The sequence below is a fragment of the Hypanus sabinus genome, unplaced genomic scaffold, assembly GCF_030144855.1.
Source record: "Hypanus sabinus isolate sHypSab1 unplaced genomic scaffold, sHypSab1.hap1 scaffold_673, whole genome shotgun sequence".
NCBI classification, from domain to species: domain Eukaryota; kingdom Metazoa; phylum Chordata; class Chondrichthyes; order Myliobatiformes; family Dasyatidae; genus Hypanus; species Hypanus sabinus.
This window is the reverse complement of record NW_026781526.1, coordinates 107,468-130,529: the sequence shown is the minus strand read 5'-3', so window position 1 is coordinate 130,529 and position 23,062 is coordinate 107,468. Positions and strand designations below refer to the sequence as shown.

General features: G+C 45.2%; 1 protein-coding gene across 1 annotated transcript in view; it reads left to right on the top strand.

Annotated features, from left to right (window-relative positions):
* Positions 1 to 23,062, top strand: part of ube2z (ubiquitin-conjugating enzyme E2Z) — a 70,433-nt gene that overhangs the window by 38,322 nt on the left and 9,049 nt on the right. Inside the window, exon 6 of the mRNA XM_059962398.1 lies at positions 5,432 to 5,522. Coding sequence (XP_059818381.1) covers positions 5,432 to 5,522 — 91 coding nt within the window. The remainder of the gene's footprint in view (positions 1 to 5,431; positions 5,523 to 23,062) is intronic.

Here is a 23,062-nt window from a genome sequence, read left to right as displayed (position 1 = left end):
CCTTGCCTCATGTATTTGACGATGCGGGTGGTAAATGTTCTTATGGTGACATCAGCAAGACCTTTGACAAGGCCCCAGTGGTAAACTGCTCCAGAAGACTAGAGTACTTGGGATACAGGCTGATCTAGCCAATCAGATAGAAAATTGGCTTGGTTGTATGAGGTATTGGTTTATTGTCATATATACCATCCTACATTGAAAAGCTTGCCTTGCATACTGGTCATATAGATCAGATCATAACACAGTGCATTGAGGTAAAATAAGATAAAGCAATAACAATACAGAATAAAATGTAACAGCTACCGAAAAGGCGCAGTGCAAATCAAGTTGCTTTTTATTGTCATTTCGTTCATAAACTGCTGGTACAGTACACAGTAAAAATGAAACAACGTTCCTCCAGGACCATGGTGCTACATGAAACAACACAAAACTACACTAGACTACAGACCTACACAGGACTACATAAAGTGCACAAAACAGTGCAGGTATTACAATAATTAATAAATAAACAAGACAATAGGCACAGTAGAGGACAGATTGCAATATAATAATAAATGATATAGATGTCAATCTAGACTCTGGCTATTGAGGAGTCTGATGGCTTGGGGGAAGAAATTGTTACATAGTCTGGTCGTGAGAGCCCGAATGCTTCAGTACCTTTTGCCAGATGGCAGGAGGGAGAAGCGTTTGTATGAGGGATGTGTGGGGTCCTTCATAATGCTGTTTGCATGCGTGGGGTCCTTCAGGATAAACAATGAGTAAGATCATACCAAGGTCGATTGTGAGGTCAAGAGTCCATCATATCATTACAAAAGGTCCATTCAAGAGTCTGATAACAGTGGGGGAGACGCTGTCCTTGATCCTGGTGGTATGTGCTTTCAGGCTTTTGTATCTTCTTCCCTTTGGGAAAGGGGAGGAGAGAGAATGTCCAGGGTGGGTGTGATCTCAGATTTTGCTGGCTGCTCTACTGAGGCAGTGAGAAGTATAGACAGTCCATGCAGGGGAGGCTGGTTCCTGTGATGTGGTGAGAGTTGCTTTTCAGATTGGAATGCTCTGTTCCCTGTTTTAATTTTGTTATACATAGTAATGATTTGGATACGAATTTAGTTATTTTGCAAATGACACCCAAAATTGGTATAGTGAACAGTGAAGAAGGTTGTCTAAGGAACTAAGCCAGAACATACATACATGGTGAATGGCAGGTTCTGCAGAGTGGTGTTGAACAGTTTGAGGGTTTTAAGTACATAACTCTCTGAAAGTGGCGACACAGGTCGAAGGGTGCTGAAGATGACCCCTTCCAGGTAAGGGGTCTGTTTATTCTCCTCCACCACAGATGCTGCCTGACTTGCTGAGTTACACCAGCATTTTGTGCATGTTCTCAAGATTTGCAGCATCTGCAGAATGTCTTCTGTGTGTGGCACATTTGCCCTCATGGGCCATGGCATTGAGTTGAGACGTTGCGTAGCTGTTATACAAAACGGTAGTTACACCACATTTGGAGTATTGGTGCAGGCTTGGTCTCCACCCTATAAAAAGCATGAAAGTGCAGAAAAGATTTGTAAGGACATTGTCTGGACTGGGGGGACTTGAGCTATGAGAGATTGGATAGACTGGGACTGTTTTCCCTGGAACAAAAGAGACTGAGGAGTGATCTTAAAAAATCATTAGGGGCAAAGGTAGGCTGAATAGTCATTGAATTTTTCCTGGGGTGGGGGATAGGTCTAAGATAGGTGGCATAGGTGTAAGATGCAAAGGGAAGGATACGATTGTTCCGGTTAGTGCCAGCTAGGCCCGGTTATTAGGTCATAGTATTACAGCGTAGAAACACACCCATCAGCCCAATCCATCCATGGCCACCAAGGTGCTTGTCTCTGCTAATCTAATTTACATGCGTTTGACCCACGATCCTCTGAACGTTTCCTATCCATGTTTGATTGCGTTATGTCATATGACGTGGGTGATGGTGGTCTTTCCAGGACCATGATTGTTCTTGTCAAATTCTTCTACAGAGGTGGTTTGCCATTGCTACCTTCTGGGGCAGTGTCTTTACAAGACGGGTGACCCCCCCCACCCCCCAGCCATTATCAACACTCTTTAGAGATTTCCTGATCGTGTAACTAGGACTTGTGATCTGCACCGGCTGCTCATACGATCATCCACCACCTGCTCCTACGGCTTCACGTGACCCTGATCGGTGGTCTAAGCAAGTGCCACACCTTGCCCGAGGGTGACCTGCAGGCTAGCGGAAGGAAAGAGCACCTTACACCTCCTTTGATAGAGACATACCTCTAACCCGCCACCCATCCTATCCATGTACCTTCCTAATTGCCTTTTAAGATTGTACCTTAGACTTGCCTCAGATGGTTATAGGGTCTACAGCAGGGGTTCCCAGCCTTTTTTATGCCATGGGGCCCCTCCATTAACCAAGGGTTCCGTGGACCCCAGGTTGGGAACCGCTGATCTAAAGTAATACCGTACAGAAACTGGACCTTCAGCCCAACTCATCCTTGCCCACCAAGATGCACCTCTAAGGTAGTCCCAGGTATAATCACAGTACTTAAAGCAATTGGGAAGGTGATGGATGATGGTTGTACATGTATCCCTGTGTAGGAGAGTTTTTAAAGTGGAAAAGCCGTTGCACTGGGGCAGTTCCACTCCCTCAGAAGTCCGTGTCTAGTGGTAGGAACAAGCGTCACAGACTGGGGTCTTCCTCGGTTACGGTGGATGACCGTGACGACTTCTGTGCCTTCTCATGTCGTTCTCATCCGCCCAGTCCGCCGGAGCTGACGTCACATGCTAGGACAAGCATGTCCCTATCTCACTGGGGTATGAGGCCCACCGGCTACCCTCACCCGGTTTAGCCTGTCTGTCGAAGCGGTGTACCGGGGTGACGTCACATGCTAGGACAGGCATGTCCCTATCTCACTGGGGTATGAGGCCCACCGGCTACCCTCACCCGGTTTAGCCTGTCTGTCGAAGCGGTGTACCGGGGTGACGTCACATGCTAGGACAGGCACGTCCCTATCTCACCGGGGTATGAGGCCCACCGGCAACCCTCACCCAGTTTAGCCTGTCTGTCGAAGCGGTGTACCGGGGTGACGTCACATGCTCGGACAGGCACGTCCCTATCTCACTGGGGTTTGAGGCCCACCGGCTACCCTCACCCGGTTTAGCCTCTGTCGAAGCGGTGTACCGGGGTGACGTCACATGCTAGGACAGGCACGTCCCTATCTCACCGGGGTATGAGGCCCACCGGCAACCCTCACCCGGTTTAGCCTGTCTGTCGAAGCGGTGTACCGGGGTGACGTCACATGCTCGGACAGGCACGTCCCTATCTCACTGGGGTTTGAGGCCCACCGGCTACCCTCACCCGGTTTAGCCTCTGTCGAAGCGGTGTACCGGGGTGACGTCACATGCTAGGACAGGCACGTCCCTATCTCACTGGGGTATGAGGCCCACCGGCTACCCTCACCCGGTTTAGCCTGTCTGTCGAAGCGGTGTACCGGGGTGACGTCACATGCTAGGACAGGCATGTCCCTATCTCACTGGGGTATGAGGCCCACCGGCTACCCTCACCCGGTTTAGCCTGTCTGTCGAAGCGGTGTACCGGGGTGACGTCACATGCTAGGACAGGCATGTCCCTATCTCACTGGGGTATGAGGCCCACCGGCTACCCTCACCCGGTTTAGCCTGTCTGTCGAAGCGGTGTACCGGGGTGACGTCACATGCTAGGACAAGCATGTCCCTATCTCACTGGGGTTTGAGGCCCACCGGCTACCCTCACCCGGTTTAGCCTCTGTCGAAGCGGTGTACCGGGGTGACGTCACATGCTAGGACAAGCATGTCCCTATCTCACTGGGGTATGAGGCCCACCGGCTACCCTCACCCGGTTTAGCCTGTCTGTCGAAGCGGTGTACCGGGGTGACGTCACATGCTAGGACAAGCATGTCCCTATCTCACTGGGGTTTGAGGCCCACCGGCTACCCTCACCCGGTTTAGCCTCTGTCGAAGCGGTGTACCGGGGTGACGTCACATGCTAGGACAAGCATGTCCCTATCTCACTGGGGTATGAGGCCCACCGGCTACCCTCACCCGGTTTAGCCTCTGTCGAAGCGGTGTACCGGGGTGACGTCACATGCTAGGACAAGCATGTCCCTATCTCACTGGGGTTTGAGGCCCACCGGCTACCCTCACCCGGTTTAGCCTCTGTCGAAGCGGTGTACCGGGGTGACGTCACATGCTAGGACAAGCATGTCCCTATCTCACTGGGGTATGAGGCCCACCGGCTACCCTCACCCGGTTTAGCCTGTCTGTCGAAGCGGTGTACCGGGGTGACGTCACATGCTAGGACAAGCATGTCCCTATCTCACTGGGGTTTGAGGCCCACCGGCTACCCTCACCCGGTTTAGCCTCTGTCGAAGCGGTGTACCGGGGTGACGTCACATGCTAGGACAAGCATGTCCCTATCTCACTGGGGTTTGAGGCCCACCGGCTACCCTCACCCGGTTTAGCCTCTGTCGAAGCGGTGTACCAGGGTGTGGCTGCTGTGGTGTGCAGACAGATACTCGGAGCCACGGGTGAGAGCTGAGTGTCCGGTGGGGACCAAAGGTGAATGAGCTGCCCCGGAATGGACACGACAAGAAGTGCCTTCACCAGAGGTGCTACCCCTCCCTGGATACCCCGTACACTATAGTAAAATCAATGAACAACCACACCAACTGTTTTACCCCCCCCGCCCCCATCGTCTTCATGCTTACTGTCCCTTTTAGCAACATGCAAAGCCCCTTTCTTTTAATTCATACTGTCTTCCATTTCTTCTGCTCAGACAGGTCTGCTTTTCCCACTGGGTTTTTATAAAATGTATAGAATATACACTCTGTGGCCACTTTATGAAGGGGAAGCAGCCAGATTGAGAAGGAGCGAGGGGAGTGAAGTGAGAAGCTGGGAGGTGACAGTGGAAAAGGCTATCTCACCGGGGTATGAGGCCGCTGGCCTGTGGTGTGCAGACGGAGCCACGGGTGAGAGCTGAGTGTCCGGTGGGGACCAAAGGAATGGACAAGACAAGAGGTGCCTTCACCAGAGGTGCTACCCCTCCCTGGACACCCCGTACACTCCAATAGGGAAGATACATGGATAGGAAGCATTCAGAGCAATGTGTATCAAATGCATGTAAATTAGATTGAGGGAAACAGGCATCTTGATGGCCATGGATGGATTGGGCTGATGGGTGTGTTTCTATGCTGTAATACTATGACTTTATAGCTGGGCCTAGCTGGCACTAACTGGAACATTAGGCTTCCTTTGGCAGCAGCTCAGTGGCAGTGATTAACATTTACAGTAATTCAGCTGTAAGATGTATTCAATTCTGTTCTGTTTAGAAATACTACAGATGTGACATAAACTAAAGAGTGATTGTTTTCCTTTCACTCAGAAGCGTGATGGAGAAATCTTTCATGGAGTTCTACGATTTCTATGAACTGTCCTGTAAGGATCGGCTTCATCTGCAGGGGCAAACCATGCAGGTAACATAATTTTACTTGCTCCTGTTCATCTCAACTAAACAAAATTTGCTCCTGAACATTCTCTATCCCAGTTCCTGGTTACAACTCTCATTGACAAAATAATGGCTTACTTTATACACGTGAGATTCTGCAGATGCTGGAGATTGAGAGGGACTGGAGGAACTCGGCAGGTCAGGTGGCATCTATGGAGAGGCATAATTCGCTGAACAAGTTACGAGCCCATGGTATTACAGGAAAGTTACTGGCGTTGTTAGAGCATTGACTGATGGGTAGGAGGCAGCAAGTGGGAATAAAAGGATAATTTTCTGGTTGGTTGCCAGTGACTAGTGGTGTTCTGCAGGCATCGGTGTTGGGACCACTTATTTTTATGCTGTATATAAATGATTTAGATGATGGAATAGATAGCTTTGTTGCCAAGTTTGCAGATAATATGAATATTGGTGGAGGGGCAAGAAACAGGTAGGCTGCAGAAGGACTTGGATTAGGAGAATGGGCAAGAAAGTGGCAAATGAAATACAATATTGGAAAATGCATGGTCATGCACTTTAGAAACATAGAAAACATACAGCACAATACAGCCCCTTCAGCCCACAAAGCTCTGCCGAACATGTCCCTACCTTAGAACTACCTGGGCTTTACCCATAGCCCTCTATTTTTCTAAGCCCCATGTAGCCATCCAGGAGTCTCTTAAAAGACCTCATCGTATCCGCCTCCACCACCGCTGCTGGCAGCCCATTCCGCGCACTCACTGCGTAAAAAAAATTTACCCCTGACATCTCCTCTGTACCTACATCCAGGTACTTTGATAGTAGAAATAAATGTATGGACTATTTTCTAAATGGGAAGAAAATCCAGGAATCTGAGATGCAGAGGGACTTGGGAGCCCTTGTGCCGAACACCCTGAAGCTGAACATTCAGGGTAGAGTCAGTGACGAGGAAGGCAAATGCAGTGGTAACATTCATTTCTAGAGGTCTAGAATACAAGAGCAGGGATGTGATGCTGTGGGTTTATAAGGCACTGGTGAGGCCTCACCTTGAGTATTGTGAACAGTTTTGAGCTCCTCACCTAAGAAAAGATGTGCTGGCACTGGAGAGGTTCAGAGGAGGTTCACAAGGATGATTCTGGAATGAAGAGTTATCATATGAAGAATGTTTGATGGCTCTGGGTCTGTACTTACTGAAATTTAGAAGGATGAGGGGTGATCTCTTTGAAACCTTTCGAATGTTGAAAGGCCTAGACAGTAGATTTGGAAAGAATGTTTTCATGGTGGGGGAGTCCAGGACAAGAGGACACAGCCTCAGGTTATAGGGACATCCATTTAAAATAGATGTGGAGAAATTTCTTTAGCCAAAGAGTGGTGAATTTGTGGAATTTGTTGCCACGTGCTGTGGAGGTTAGGTTGTTGGGTGTAACTTTTTTTAAATTTAATTTTTATTGAAGGAATGACACAATACAGAATATGTAATACATTACATTTTCCTTCATTTTGCTTTTATATCTTATCCCTAAACAAACCTCCCCTCACCCGCCCTCCCTGAACATACCACGGCAGCTAATGTATTTACAGTACTACACTTCACAAATACCAGTGTGGACATTTCACAGCCATACCCCCTCACTACTGCAAGACGAAGGCCCACACACACCCACAACACGTCAGATGATCCAGAATACACTCGTATTACAATTCATCAACCACCCTGTGAGGTAAACCATATGCGTGTTAAAAGGGAGGCAACTTCCCAAGTACATTCAAATGTCCTCAATTAGTAGGTAAATCCTTAAGACTCCCAAAATATGACAGGAAAGGTCCCCATTTCGAATAGAACTTTTTCACAGACCCTCTGAGTAAATTTAATCTTTTCTAGTTACAGAAAAAACATTACGTCCTCTAACCAAGCAGCAGCAGATGGGGGAGTGGCAGATTTCCAGACCAGCAAGGTTCTCCTATGGGCCAAAAGCGATCTAAATGCAATGATATCCGACTGGCTTGCATTTAAACCCAAAACATCATCTGCCACACCAAATACAGCTATAAGCGGGCAAGGTCTCAGTGTCACCCCCAAAGCCTCACCGATAATTTTAAAAACCAGTGCCCAATAGCCATCAAGCCGAGGGCAAGACCAAAATGCATGCACTAAACCAGCCGGAGAGAAGGAACACCTGTCACAGCCAGCATCTGTCCCGGGATATATGTTAGCAAGCCTTAAGAGCCTTATATATAAGAGCCTTAAATGTACCCTGTGTAAAACTTTAAATTGTATGAGCCCCAGTCTCGCTCATGATGACGAGGAATGAACCCTATTCAATGCTTTTGCCCAATATTCCTCAGCCAGATCCATACCAAGATCATCATCCCACCTAGTCTTAGTTTTGTTTAGATCTTGAACTTCCAAAGACATCAGCTGAGAGTATAGTACAGGGATCAGCCCTTTATTATTAAAGCTAAGGGTGAGTTTTTCCCACAACATAGCAGGTGGTAGATCAGGAAAAGAGGGAAATTTTTCCTTGACGAAGTGGCGAATCTGCAGGTATTTTTAAAAACAATGATGGCGGAAGGCTGTATTTACTGCACAGGTTATCAAAACTATCAAATATATTATCAGTGTACAAATCCTTAATGCACATAAGACCATTCAAACCCCATCGTCTAAAGACTGAATCAAGTGTAGAGGGAACCATAGAACCATTTTTCTCCCTAGTCCCACTGACCTGCACCTGGGTCATATCCCTCCAAACCCCTCTCGTCCATGTACCTGTCCAAGTTTTTCTTAAATGTTAAAAGTGAGCCTGAATTTACTACTTCATCTGGCAGCTCATTCCACACTCCCACCACTCTCTGTGTGAAGAAGCCCCCCCACTAATGTTCCCTTTAAACTTTTCCCCCTTCACCCTTAACCCATGTCCTCTGGTTTTTTTCTCCCCTGGCCTCAGTGGAAAAAGCCTGCTTGCATTCACTCTATCTGTACCCATCATAATTTTATACACCTCTATCAAATCACCCCTCATTCTTCTACGCTCCAGGGAATAAAGTCCTAACCTATTCAACCTTTCTCTGTAACTCAGTTTCTCAAGTCCCAACAACATCCTTGTAAACCTTCTCTGCACTCATTCAACCTTATTAATATCCTTCCTGTAATTCGGTGACCGAAACTGCACACAATACTCCAAATTCGGTCTCACCAATGTCTTATACAACCTCACCATAACATTCCAACTCTTACACTCAATACTTTGATTTATAAAGGCCAGTGTACCAAAAGCTCTCTTTATGACCCTATCTACCTGTGATGCCACTTTTAGGGAATTACATATCTGTACTCTCAGATCCCTCTGTTTTACTGCACTCCTCAGTGTCCCACCATTTACCTTGTATGTTCTACCTTGGTTTGTCCTTCCAAAGTGCAATACCTCACACTTGTCTGCATTAAATTCCATCTGCCATTTTTCAGCCCATTTTTCCAGCTGATCCAAGTCCCTCTGCAAGCTTTGAAAACCTTCCTCACTGTCCACTACACCTCCAATCTTTGTATCATCAGCAAATTTGCTGATCCAGTTTACCACATTATCATCCAGATCATTGATACAGATGACAAATAACAATGGACTCAGCACTGATCCCTGTGGTACACCACTAGTCACAGACCTCCACTCAGAGAAGCAATCCTCCACAACCACTCTCTGACTTCTCCCATTGAGCCAATGTCTAATCCAATTTACTACCTCACCATGTATACCTAGTGACTGAATCTTCCTAACTAACCTCCCATGTGGGACCTTGTCAAAGGCCTTACTGAAGTCCATGTCGACAACATTCACTGCCTTCCCCTCATCCACTTTCCTGGTAAACTCCTCCTCGAAAAACTCTGATCGGTCGGTTAAACATAACCTACCACGCACAAAGCCATGTTGACTGTTTCTAATAAGTCCCTGTCTATCCAAATACTTGTAGGTCCTATCTCTTAGTACTCCTTCCAATAATTTTCCTACTACTGACATCAAACTTACTGGCCTATAATTTCCCGGATTACTTTTAGAACTTTTTTTAAACAATGGAACAATATGAGCTATCCTCCAATCATCCGGCACCTCACCCGTAGGTACCGACATTTTAAATATATCTGCCAAGGCCCCTGCAATTTCAACACTAGTCTCCTTCAAGGTCCGAGGGAATACCCTGTCAGGTCCTGGGGATTTGTCTACTCTGATTTGCCTCAAGATAACAAGCACCTCCTCCTCTTCAATCTGTATAGGTTCCATGACCTCACTACTTGTTTGCCTTATTTCCATAGGCTCCATGCCAGTTTCCTTAGTAAATACAGACGCAAAAAAAACCATTTAAGATCTCCCCCATTTCTTTTGGTTCCATGCATAGCCAATCCCTCTGATTTTCGAGGACCAATTTTATCCCTTACTATCCTTTTGCTTTTAATATACCTGTAGAAGCTCTTTGGATTATCCTTCACCCTGACTGCCAAAGCTACCTCATGTCTTCTTTTAGCCCTCCTGATTTCTTTCTAAAGTATTTTTTTGCACTTTATATTACTTGCACCTTATTTGCTCCCTGTTTCCTATGCATGTCATACATCTTTCTTCTTCGTCAGAGTTCCAATATCCCCGGAGAATCAAGGTTCCTTATTCTTATTCACTTTGCCTTTAATCCTGACAGGAACATACAAACTCTGCACTCTCAAAATCTCTCCTTTGAAGGCCTCCCACTTACCAATCACATCCTTGCCAGAGAACAACCTGTCCCAGTTCCCGATCTAAATTCTCTACCTCCTCTGGTTCAAGAGTTGGTATTTCCAAATTATCTAAAAACATTCCATATTTGTTATATCTGAGGGAAACTCTGAGGTATACAGAGAGGAATAAAATGCTGCAAAGATGAATGGATTGCTTGTGAAGTTTTGGTGCGTGTCTCTTATCTGGAGAATAAGTCGTGATGCAGCTTGATGCTTCAACTGATGAGCCATAAGCCGACTCGTCTTGTCACCATATTCATAATAGAGGCCACGTGTCTTAAGAATTCATTGTTCTGATAGGTTTGTAGATAGAAGATTAAACTTCGCTTGCAAATCAGCCCGGCTTTTATATAATTCCGCAGTGGGTGCCTCAGGATATTGCCTATCCAGGTCCAAAATAGATTGCAATAACACTTGCATTCCCTTCCCACGTTCTTTATTGGCATGTGAAGTATAAGATATTATTTGACCCCTCAAGTAGGCTTTTAAAGTTTCCCAAAGTAAAGAGTATGATATCGACTCAGTTTTGCTAGTCTCAAAGAATGTGTCCAAAATTTCTCATTGGAAAGCAAAAGGGGGTTAAGTCGCCACAGAGGCCATTCTCTAAAGGGAAACATAGGTCTAGTTTCACGGGCGAGTGATCAGATATAACTATAGCAGTGTACTCAATTTGTCTAATCATTGGTATCAAGAAGCTATCTTTAAAGAAGTAGTCTAAGAAAGAGAATTGCCTAACCGATGGATTCAAAAATCTCCAAGGATCCATATAACCATTTTGTTGCATAAACATCGAGAAGACCTTTGCTATACCAGTAGATGTTTCCCTAGAGCTAGACCTATCACGTAGTGGGTCAATAGCACAATTCAAATCTCCTGAAAAGATTAGCTGGTGTGTATTCAGGTTAGGTATTTATTACAACACCTTATTTGCAAAGTGGACGTCATCCCAATTAGGGGCATAAACATTTACCAAAATGACAGATATCTGAAAGAGAGATCCAGAGACTATAATAAAGGGACCATTAGGGTCACTGATTACATCAGATGGTGTAAACTGAATTCTTTTGGTGATTAATATTACCCCCCCCCCCCCCCCCCCCAGGACCTGCTATTAAATATGGAATGAAAAACCTGACTAATCCATGCTTTACGGAGTCTATTATGGTCTTCCACTTTTAAGTGAGTCTCTTGTAGAAATAGTATAATTTTAATTGTTTCAGATGAGAGAAAACTTTAGCTCTCTTAACAGGACCATTGAACCCCTTTACATTCCAAGAAATAACCCTCACAGGGTGGCCTCCGTCAGCAGCACTCATGTTAACCAGATCAAAAGACACACAGGGCCCACAATCCAAAATGGTGCGAGGGCACAAGCTGCACACAATAACGCACAATGAAAAGAAAGTCTGGCCAATCCATAACTCACAAAAGAATAAGCTGCCATGGTAATCCCCCAGAACACTCCCCCCGCCCCTTTACACCAACAAGAAAAAACAATTAACGCACTAGACCTAGATCTACCTCCCCAACTGAGGATGATCGTATACAAAAAACTTCCAAAGCATTCCCCATACAAGCAAAATTTTCATTCTAATCTACGGTGGCTCCCCTCCTTAAAATTTGTACAATTGTTTTTTCTACCTTTAATGTATATAGGCTAAAGATAACTCAGGTCAAGCAAAGCATTAAAAACAAAAAAAAACTAGGAAACTAAACACCAGAGATGCAAATCCCAAATATTCATATTTTGCTGGTTGAAAGTTTTTGTTAATCAGATTCTGCAGCATAGCAATTCGACCGGATCGCATTCCACAAATTAAACTGGAAAAAATGAACAAAGAAATGAATTGCGAAAATTAAGTTTGCTTCAGTGGGAGACCCCTTCAATGCTGCTTGAATAACCTAATAAAATGTCATCGCTCTTCTCATTATTCTTCTCTCCGGTGTGTATTTTAAAACTCTTTGACCGCTTCTGGTGTATCAAAATAATGCTTTTTACCTTCATGGATGACCCGGAGCCGGGCAGGATACAAGTGGCCGAACCTGACCCCTCTCTTGTAAAGCAGAGATTTCACCTCCTTGAACGCTGCTCGTTTTCTCCCCAGCTCCGCACTAAAATCTTCATGAAAAAACACGCAATGTCCGCGGAAATATAGTTCTATCTATTGATGATGCATTGCTTATCTTGAAAGAAGTGAAAGAGAACCAGGAGCATTCTTGGTCTCGTTTGCTTGGCTTCGGGGGGGCGCCAGATAGTTTAGGCCCGACTCGGTGAGCGCACAAAAGCATGAGTGGCCTTGGGAAGAGATTTGTCCCCAGCACTTCGTCAAAAAACTCGGTCATAAATTTAATAGGGTCCAAACTTTCCAAATTTTCAGGAATGCCGAGCACTCTCAAATTGGATCTCTGCGACCGATTTTTGAGGTCATCTAGCTTCCCCTCAGTAATGCATTTTTGCTCTGCAACGCTGCAGTGGCGGCTTCAGCACTCACCAATCAGTCACTGTAATCATTCAGGCCATCTTCAACCTCACGAATGCGTTCATTGTGCGACTCGTAATAGGACATAATTTGTTCCATGGCAGCATTCACTGGTGACAAGGCATCTTCAAGTTCTCTTTTTAGGGCAGAATGCACCGCTTGCGTCATGTCAGTAAGAAGTACTAAATGAAGCCTCTCCAGGTCATCGGGTAGCGCAGGTACAGCACCGTGCAACGGCGCCATTACCATAACATCAGCTTTCTTGCTCGAGGCTTCACTATCTTTTTCCCCAGTTTAACTTCGAAGGTGCATTTTATTTGCCAGTTCAGTGTCCAGCAAAGTCCCAGGTTGTTCACAATGTTAAATATTCAGTAATCTTGAGCATCCGGCAAAGATAAACAGGTAGATTTTCAATAAAAATCGGGAGCCACACTCACATGCACCTGACTCACTCCATGCTCCTCGTTAGGTGTATCTAAGACGGCAATTGACAGGTTCTTGATTGGACATGGCATCAAAGGTTACGGGGAGAAGGCCGGGGAGTGGGGGGAAATGAGGATCAGCCATGATTGGATGGCGGAGCAGACTTGATGGGCCAAATTACCTTATTCTGCTCCTATGTCTTATGGTTTACGTTTTGGGCCGCGATCCAGAATGTCTTTTGTTTATCCCCACCATAAATGCTGCTGATTGGCTGAGTTCCTGTAGTATTTTGTGATTTTTGTTATTCCTAAATCTTTTATCTTGGACACTTTTCCTGTATCCACCGTCAACCTTTTCTTTGAACATTGAATTTACGATAAATTCTTCAGACTGTTTTCCTTTTTCCCTTTCCTTTCCCATCTATTCTCATTCCTCCAGTTTTCTTCCCTTTTCCTTTACTCCTCCACTCCCACCCCCCCCCCCCGGTTCATCCACCCTCACCCATCGAATCCTCTCCCACATCTGGTACATTTGCCTTTCACCTCCACTTAAATTGTTCCCACTCTCATCTTCCGTGCTTATCGGATTGCAGCATGTGCAACAACCTTTGTTACCAGGCCTTCCTCCTCAGGGGAGTTGCAAATACGATATCATCTTGGTTGTATAATTAGAATTGGACTCCATTTTACATCTGGTGCATGACCATCTCGAATATTTTAGGTGAGGCAAGTCATTTTGGTAAATTATTCTGATTCAGACGACCTTGAGGAGGCCAACCAGCAACCCTTTTGCTTCTAATGTATTTAGAAAAGGTTCCAGGAATTTCCTTAACCCTGTTTGCAGAGGCCATTTCACTTCCTCTTCTCATCCTTTTTGCTTCTTTCTGATGAGTCCAGATGAAGGTTCACAGCCCAAGTCATGTATTGTTTACTCATTTCCATAGATACTGATCGAAAGGGGATAATTACACTCTATTTCACTTCCCCCTTCATTGAAATGTTTCCACAACTTATGGACTCACAAGGACTCTTCACCTCATGTTCTTGATATTTATTATTATTTCTTTCTGTATTTGCACAGTTTGTCTTCTGCACACTGGTTGAACGCCCAAGTCAGTGATTTTATGGATCTATTGAGTATGCCCACAAAAAAATTAATCTCAGGATTGCACAGTTACAAGAAAAAGTTTGTGAACCCTTTGCAATTACCTGATTTTTTGCACTGGTTACTTATAAAATGTAGTCTGATCTTCATCCAAGTCACAATAATAGACAAACACAACCTGCCTAAACTAATAAAACACAAACAATTGTACTTCTCATCAATACTGCGTAGACCATTTAAACAATCACAGTCCAGGTTCAGAGTATGTGACTCTCTGGGGGTAATGCCTTCTACAAAAGCTATTTGGACTCAGGTGTTCCAATCAATGAGATGAGATTGGAGGTGTGGGTTGTAGAGGTGCCCTATGGTACCTACTCTTCTCATGAAGGATCTGTTTATGTGCACCATGCCTCGATCAAAACAACTTTCAGGGGGCCTTAGAAGAAGAAGAAGTGTAGAGATGCATTGAAGGATGCAGCAAGATAATGATTTGAAACGCAAGAATAAATCAACAACAGAATGATTTAAAAAGAAGAAAATTTGTGTTTTGGAATGGCCAATTCATAGTTCAGACCTTAACCAAATTAAGATGCTGTGGCATGACCTGAAGAGGGCTGTTTATACAAAGTATCCCAGAAATATTGATGAACTGAAACAGTTTTGTATGGAGGAGTGTTCTGAAATTCCTCCTCACCATTGTGCAAGCCTGATCAGCAGCTACAGGAAATGTTTGGTGGAGGTTATTGCCACTAAAGGAGGTTTTATCAGTTATTAAATACAAGTGTTCACATACTTTTTCCAGCCTGGACTGTGAATGATCAAACAACGTGTTCAATAAAGACAAGAAAAGTGCAATGGTTTGTGTGTCATTGGTTTAGGCAGATTGTGTTTGTCTATTATTGTGATTGTGGTTTTTTTTCTGTATTTCATGGCTATCTGGAGAAGACAGATAACAGAGTTGTACATTCATACTTTGACAATAAAATAAACCTTTGAACCCTCAATGCAAACATTTCTTCAGAACCGTCAGTGATTCATTGGTGCAGTGACTGAGGTTGACTCCTGCTTTCTGAATGTGTAGCTAAAATCTGCCATTAGCAACCACTGCAAAGAGAAATCAGTGGCAAAACAATAACAGGTTTAAAAGTAACCATATTAACCCCTTCCTAGCGCGCTTCCCAAATGTGTTGTCATCTCTCAGTCCTGCACTCATCTGTGTTGGAGACATTGTCATTGGGAAGGGGAGCACTTGAACAGTAGACATAGGAGCAGAATTAGGCCATTTGGCTCATGAAGTATGCTCTGCCATTCCATCATGGCTGACTGATTATCCTCCTTAATCCCATAACCTTTGTTCCCGTAACCTTTCACACCTTTACTAATCAAGAATCTGTTCATCTCTTCTTTGAACATATCTGATGATTTGGCCTCCTTGGCCATCTATGGTGATGAATTCTGCAGATTCACTATCCAGTGGCTGAAGAAGTTCGTCCATCTCTGTTCTAAAGGGGCGTCCTTGTATTCTGAGCTGTGCCTTCTGGTCCTAGATTCCTCTACTATATGAAACACCCTCTCCACATCCACTCTGTCTGTGTCCTCTGGTCCTAGACTCCCCTACTATAGGAAACGTCCTCTCCACATCCACCCTATCTGTGTCCTCTGGTCCTAGACTCCCCCACTATAGGAAACATCCTCTCCACATCCACTCTATCTGTGTCCTCTGGTCCTAGACTATAGGAAACATCCTCTCCACATCCACCCTATCTGTGTCCTCTGGTCCTAGACTGCTCTACTATACGAAACATCCTCTCCACATCCACTCTATCTGTGTCCTCTGGTCCTAGACTCCCCCACTATAGGAAACATCCTCTCCACATCCACTCTATCTGTGTCCTCTGCTCCTAGACTGCCCCACTATAGGAAACATCCTCTCCACATCCACTCTATCTGTATCCTCTGGTCCTAGACTCCCCCACTATAGGAAACATCCTCTCCACATCCACCCTATCTGTGCCCTCTGGTCCTAGACTATAGGAAACATCCTCTCCACATCCACCCTATCTGTGTCCTCTGGTCCTAGACTGCTCTACTATACGAAACATCCTCTCCACATCCACTCTATCTGTGTCCTCTGGTCCTAGACTCCCCCACTATAGGAAACATCCTCTCCACATCCACTCTATCTGTGTCCTCTGCTCCTAGACTGCCCCACTATAGGAAACATCCTCTCCACATCCACTCTATCTGTATCCTCTGGTCCTAGACTCCCCCACTATAGGAAACATCCTCTCCACATCCACCCTATCTGTGCCCTCTGGTCCTAGACTCTCCCACTATAGGAAACATCCTCTCCACATCCACTCTATCTGTGTCCTCTGGTCCTAGACTGCTCTACTATATGAAACATCCTCTCCACATCCGCTCTGTCTTGTCTTTCAATGTTTCAAAGGTACATTTAATGTCAGAGAAAAGTATACAATATACATCCTGAAATACCTTTTCTTCATAACCATCCACAAAAACACAGGAGTGCCCCCAAAGAATGAATGACAGTTAAATGTTAGCACCCCAAAGCCCCCCCAGCTCCCCCTCCCACGCGTAAGCAGCAACAATGCAACAGCCCCCCCTCCCCCATCCCCCATCAGCAAAATAAAATCCACACTCACCACCAAGCTACTCAGGCTTGTAGTACCCCCCCCCCCCCCCCCAGGACTACTCGTTCACCCAGTATTCGGCATACCACAGGCTCTCCCTCTAATAAGGGGAAAAGAGATGTCTCTGTTTCACAGCAAGAGGGGAGGCATAACAAACAATTCACTGATTTATGATGTCAAAAGTCTGTTGCGTTGCTTTTTCCGAGCTCTGTGCCCAAAGAACTCAGGTCTCTGGGCACACAGCCAGCTCACTGCTTACGATCTTCCGTCTCCCACGACACACTGGATTCCTGCAGAGGCACTGACCTTCGTTCTGCCCGTCTCCAGAACCACAAGATCCTGGAACTCCGAAGGTGAGCTCATCTCCTAGACCGCATCCTTGGCATATTGAATAACGGCCAGTCGTGAAACCCTGAGAGCTGAGCGGGTCCCGTTCCCGCAAGAAACTGAAGTCAGCGTGTAACTCCAGGTCAGGGTCTTCAAAAGAATCCTAAGGGGGAAGAGTAGAGATGGAAGAAGAGCTGTTTCCGAAGATGCAAACAAAGGAGTCGCCGTTAGGTGCCATTTCCCCCCTCTTTCTTCTAAACCCCAATGTGTATAGGGTCAGAGTGATTAAGTGCTCCTCGTATGTTAACCCTTTCATTCCTAGGATAATTCTTGTGAACCCCTTTGGACTCTGTCCAATACCAGCACATCCTTCCTTAGATTAGAGCCCCAAAACTGCTCTCAATACTCCAAGTGCAGTCTGACCAGTGCCCTAAAAAGCTTCAGCATTCAATCCTACTTTTATATTCTCTTGTTGTCCTCTTGAAATGAATGCTAACATTACATTTCCCTTCCTTAGCAATACATGATTACACCCATGTTTGTATCAAGGAGCAGTGCAGCCTGGAAAGTGGCTGGTAAATCCTCTGAACCTTCCCTGTGCAAATAGTTCTTCACAGCTAGAGATTCGCCATTCTCTGAGAGAAAATACTGCCTTATAACTCAAAGTCTTAAGTATTTTTTTTATCAAAGTATGAATATATCACCATGTACATCCTGAGATTCATTTTCTTGCAGGCATTCACAGTAAAACAAAGAAATAGAACAGAATCAATAAAAAAGCACACAGTGTGCAAATGTAAAGAAAACAAATAATAAGTAAATAATACTGAGGACATTGCAGAGACCTTGAAAATGAGTCTGTAGGGTGAGTTCAGTGGTGAGGTGAGTGAAGTTTTCCATGCTGGTTCAGGAGCCCGATGGTTGAGGGGGGTAGTCACTATTCCTGAACCTGGTGGTGTGGGTCCTGAGGCTCCTGTACCTCCTTCCTGACAGTTGAGGGGTAATAACTGTTCCTGAACCTGGTGGTGTGGGTCCTGAGGCTCCTGTACCTCCTTCCTGATGGTTGAGGGGTGATAAGTGTTCCTGAACCTGGTGGTGTGGGTCCTGAGGCTCCTGTACCTCCTTCCTGATGGTTGAGGGGTGATAAGTGTTCCTGAAGGTGGTGGTGTGGGTCCTGAGGCTCCTGTACCTCTTTCCTGATGGTTGAAAGGTAATAACTGTTCCTGAACCCAGTCATATGGGCCCTGAGGCTCCTGTACCTCCTTCCCCAGTGAGAAGAGAGTATGGTCTGGACGGTGGGGTTCCTTGACGATGGATGCTGCTTTCCTGCTACAATGCTCCGAGTAGATGTGCTCAATGGTGGTGAGGGCTCTGCCTGTGATGGATCACTTCAAGAGCATTTATCCATTATACAGCTCTACGAACTAAATAAAAGTGTAGAAGGGATAAGCAGAGTGACTGTTGTCAGGAGTAGGCCAGTGGCAAGAGTAGAAGTGACCGGCTTTGACTCAAAAAGAGGCGTCAGTTCAGGTAAAGTGTCTGTTAAGGTTTCTTTCTGTTTTTTATTTTCCTTCTCTTACTGTACCATTTAAATAGCTGCGGTGTGCTCTTCGTGCTGGATGTTGGAGAACTTGGAGAACCAGGGTGTCCTGGGGAACTACATCTGCGTGAAGTGCATCCGGCTGCAGCTCCTTGAAGACCATGTTAGGGATCTGGAGCAGCAGCTGGATGACCTTCAGCTTGCATGGGAGAATGAGGATATAATTGATCAAAGTTACAGGGAGGTAGTCACCCCGAAGGCGAGTAACAGGGTGACCGTCAGGGGAAATGGAAATAGGCAGTGACAGCAGAGCCCCCTGCGGCCATTCCCCTCAAAAACAAGTATACTGCTTTGGATACTGTTGTGGGGGCTGACCTCCCAGGAGAATGCCACAGCGACCGGGTTACAGGTACTGAGCATGGATCGGTGGTGCAGAATGGAAAGAGAGAAGAAGGGGGCGGTAGTGATAGGGGACTCGAAAGTGAGGGGAACAGACGGGAGATTCTGTGGACATGAATGGGACACCCGGATGGTATGTTGCCTCCCAGGCGCCAGGGTCAGGGATGTCTCAGATTGTGCCCACAACATTTTGCAGAGAGGGGGGAGCAGCCAGATGTTTTGGTACAGATTGGTACCAGTGGCATAGGAAGGAAAAGCAATGAGGTCCTGAAGAGAGAATTTAGAGAGCTAAGTAGACAGCTGAGAAGCAGGACCTCCCAGGTAGTAATTTCTGGATTGCTGCCTGTGCCACGTGTCAGTGAGGGTGGAAACAGGATGATTTGGTAGATAAATGTGTGGCTGAGAAGCTGGTGCAGGAGGCGGGCTTCAGGTTCTTGGATAATTGGGATCTCTTCTGGGGGAGGTATGACCTGTTCAAAAGTGACGGGTTGCACTGAACCCAAGGGGGACCAATATTCTCACAGGCAGGTTTGTTAGAGCTGTTGGGGACAGCTTAAACTAACTTTGCAGAGGGGTGGGAACTGGAGTGAAGAGACTCAGGAAAGGACCGATGGTTTAAAAAAAAAAGGTAAAAATAGCAGGTGATGGAACTTAGATGCAGCCGACAGGCTGAGTATCAAATCATTAGGGATGCAGAGTCAGTAAGGATAGCAAATATGGGGTACTTAAGGTGTTGTATTTAAATGCATGTAGTATAACCATATAACAAGTACAGCACGGAGACAGGCCATCTCAGCCCTTCTAGTCCGTGCCAAACGCTTACTCTCACCTATTCCCACTGACCTGCACTCAGCCCATAACCCTCCATTCCTTTCCTGTCCATATACCTATCCAATTTTTTTCTAAATGACAAAATTGAACCTGCCTCTACCACTTCTGCTAGAAACTCGTTCCACACAGCTCCCACTCTCTGAGTAAAGAAGTTCCCCCTTGTGTTACTCCTAAACTTTTGCCCCCAAACTCTCAACTCATGTCCTCTTGTTTGAATCTCCCCTACACGCTATGGGAAAAGCCTATCCACGTCAACACTATCCCCCTCATAATTTTAAATACCTCTATCAAGTCCCCACTCAACCTTCTACGCTCCAAAGATTAAAGACCTAACTTGTTCAACTCTGTAACTTAGGTGCAGAAACACAGGTAACATTCTGGTAAATCTTCTCTATATTCTTTCTATTTTGTTGACATCTTTCCTATAATTCGGTGACCAGAACTGTACACAATACTCCAAATCTGGCCTTGTACAATTTTAACATTACATCCCAACTCCTATACTCAATGCCCTGATTTATAAAGTCCAGCGTACCAAAAGCTTTCTTCACCACCCTATCCACATGAGATTCCACCTTCAGGGAACTCTGCACCATTATTCTTCGATCACTCTGTTCTACTGCATTCTTCAATGCCCTACCATTTACCACGTATGTCCTATTTTGATTAGTCCTACCAAAATGTAGCACCTCACACTTATCAGCATTAAACTCCATCTGCCATCTTTCAGCCCACTCTTCTAACTGGCCTAAATCTCTCTGCAAGCTTTGAAAACCTACTTCATTAACCACAATGCCACCTACCTTAGTATCATCTGCATACTTACTAATCCAATTTACCACCCCATCATCCAGATCATTAATGTATATGACAAACAACATTGGACCCAGTACAGATCCCTGAGGCACACCACTAGTCACCGGCCTCCAACCTGACAAACAGTTATCCACCAGTACTCTCTGGCATCTCCCATCCAGCCACTGTTGAATCCATTTTACTACTTCAATATTAATTCCTCATGATTGAACCTTCCTAACTAACCTTCCGTGTGGAACCTTGTCAAAGGCCTTACTGGAGTCCATATAGACAACATCCACTGCTTTACGCTCGTCAACTTTCCTAGTAACCCCTTCAAAAAATTCAATAAGATTCGTCAAACATGACCTTCCACGCACAAATCCATGTTGACTTTTCCTAATCAGACCCTGTCTATCCAGATAATTATATATACCATCTCTAAGAATACTTTCCATTATTTTACCCACCACTGACGTCAAACTTACAGGCCGATAATTGCTAGGTTTACTCTTAGAACCCTTTTTAAACAATGGAACCACATGAGCAATATGCCAATCCTCCGGCACCATCCCCGTTTCTAATGACATTTGAAACATTTCTGTCAGAACCCCTGCTATTTCTACACTAACTTCCCTCAAGGTCCTAGGGAATATTCTGTCAGGACCCAGAGATCCCCACGCATCATCGTAGTTTCCATAACTACCCTACTTGTTTCCCTTCCCTTACACAATTCAATATCCTTCTCCAAAGAGAAGAAATTGTTCAAAATCTCCCCCATCTCTTTTGGCTCCACACATAGCTGTCCACACTGTTTCTCTAAGGGACCAATTGTATTCCTCACTATCTTTTTGCTATTAATATAACTGTAGAAACCCTTTGGATTTATTTTCACCTCACTTGCCAAAGCAACCACATATCTTTTAGCTTTTCTAATTTCTTTCTTAAGATTCTTTTTACATTCTTTATATTCCTCGAGCACCACATTTACTCCATGCTGCCTATATTTATTGTAGATCTCCCTCTTTTTCCGAGCCAAGTTTCCAATATCCCTTGAAAACCATGGCTCTCTCAAACTTTTAACCTTTCCTTTCAACCTGACAGGAACATAAAGATTCTGTGCCCTCAAAAATTTACCTTTAAATGACCTCCATTTCTCTATAACATCCTTCCCAATAATCAAATTGTCCCAATCCACTCTTCTAAATCCTTTCGCATCTCCTCAAAGTTAGCCTTTCTCCAATCAAAAATTCTCAACCCTGGGTCCAGTCCTATCCTTCTCCATAATTATATTGAAACTAATGGCATTGTGATCATTGGGCCCAAAGTGCTGCCCAACACATACCTCCATCACCTGACCTATCTCATTCCCTAACAGGAGATCCAACGCTGCTCCTTCTCTAGTTGGTTCCTCTATCTATTGCTGCAAAAAACTATCCTGCACACATTTTACAAACTCCAAACCATCCAGTCCTTTTGTGGATGATCTTGTTGCAATATTACAGATTGCCAGGTATAACAGGTATGTTTGGCTGAATCACAGCTGAAGGATGGTTGCAGTTGGGAGCTGAACGTCCAAGGTTACACATTATATCAGAGGGATAGGGAGGTAGGCAGAGGGGGTGGTATGGCTCTGCTGGTTAAAAAAAAAATGGCAGTAGAAAGATATGACAAAGGATCAGAAGATGTTGAATCCTTGTGAGTTGAGTTAAGAAACTGGAAGGGTAAAAGGATGTTGATGGCAGTTATATACAGGCCTCCCAACAGTGGCTGGGAGGTGCACCACAGGTTACAACAGGAAATAGAAAAGGCATGTCAAAAGGGCAATGTTATGGCCCTATCCAGTCCTTTCAACATTCCGCAGGCTTCAATGAGATCCCCACGCGTTCTTCTAAATTCTAGAGAGTACAGGTCCAAAGCTGCTAAACGCTTCTCATATGTTAACCCTGTAATTCCCGGAATCATTCTCGTGAACCTCCTCTGGACTGTCTTCAATGACAGCACATCCTTTCTGAGATATGGGGCTTTGACAACATGCAACACATGAGGCTGCTTACCAAGTTATCAATTGCAAACGTTACTCCACTCTTTAAGAAAGGAGGAAGGCAGCAGAAAGGAAATTATAGACCGGTTAGCCTGACCTCAGTGGTTGGGAAGATGTTAGAGTCAATTGTTAAGGATGAGGTGATGGAGTACTTGGTGACACAGGACAAGATAGGACAAAGTCAGCATGGTTTCCTT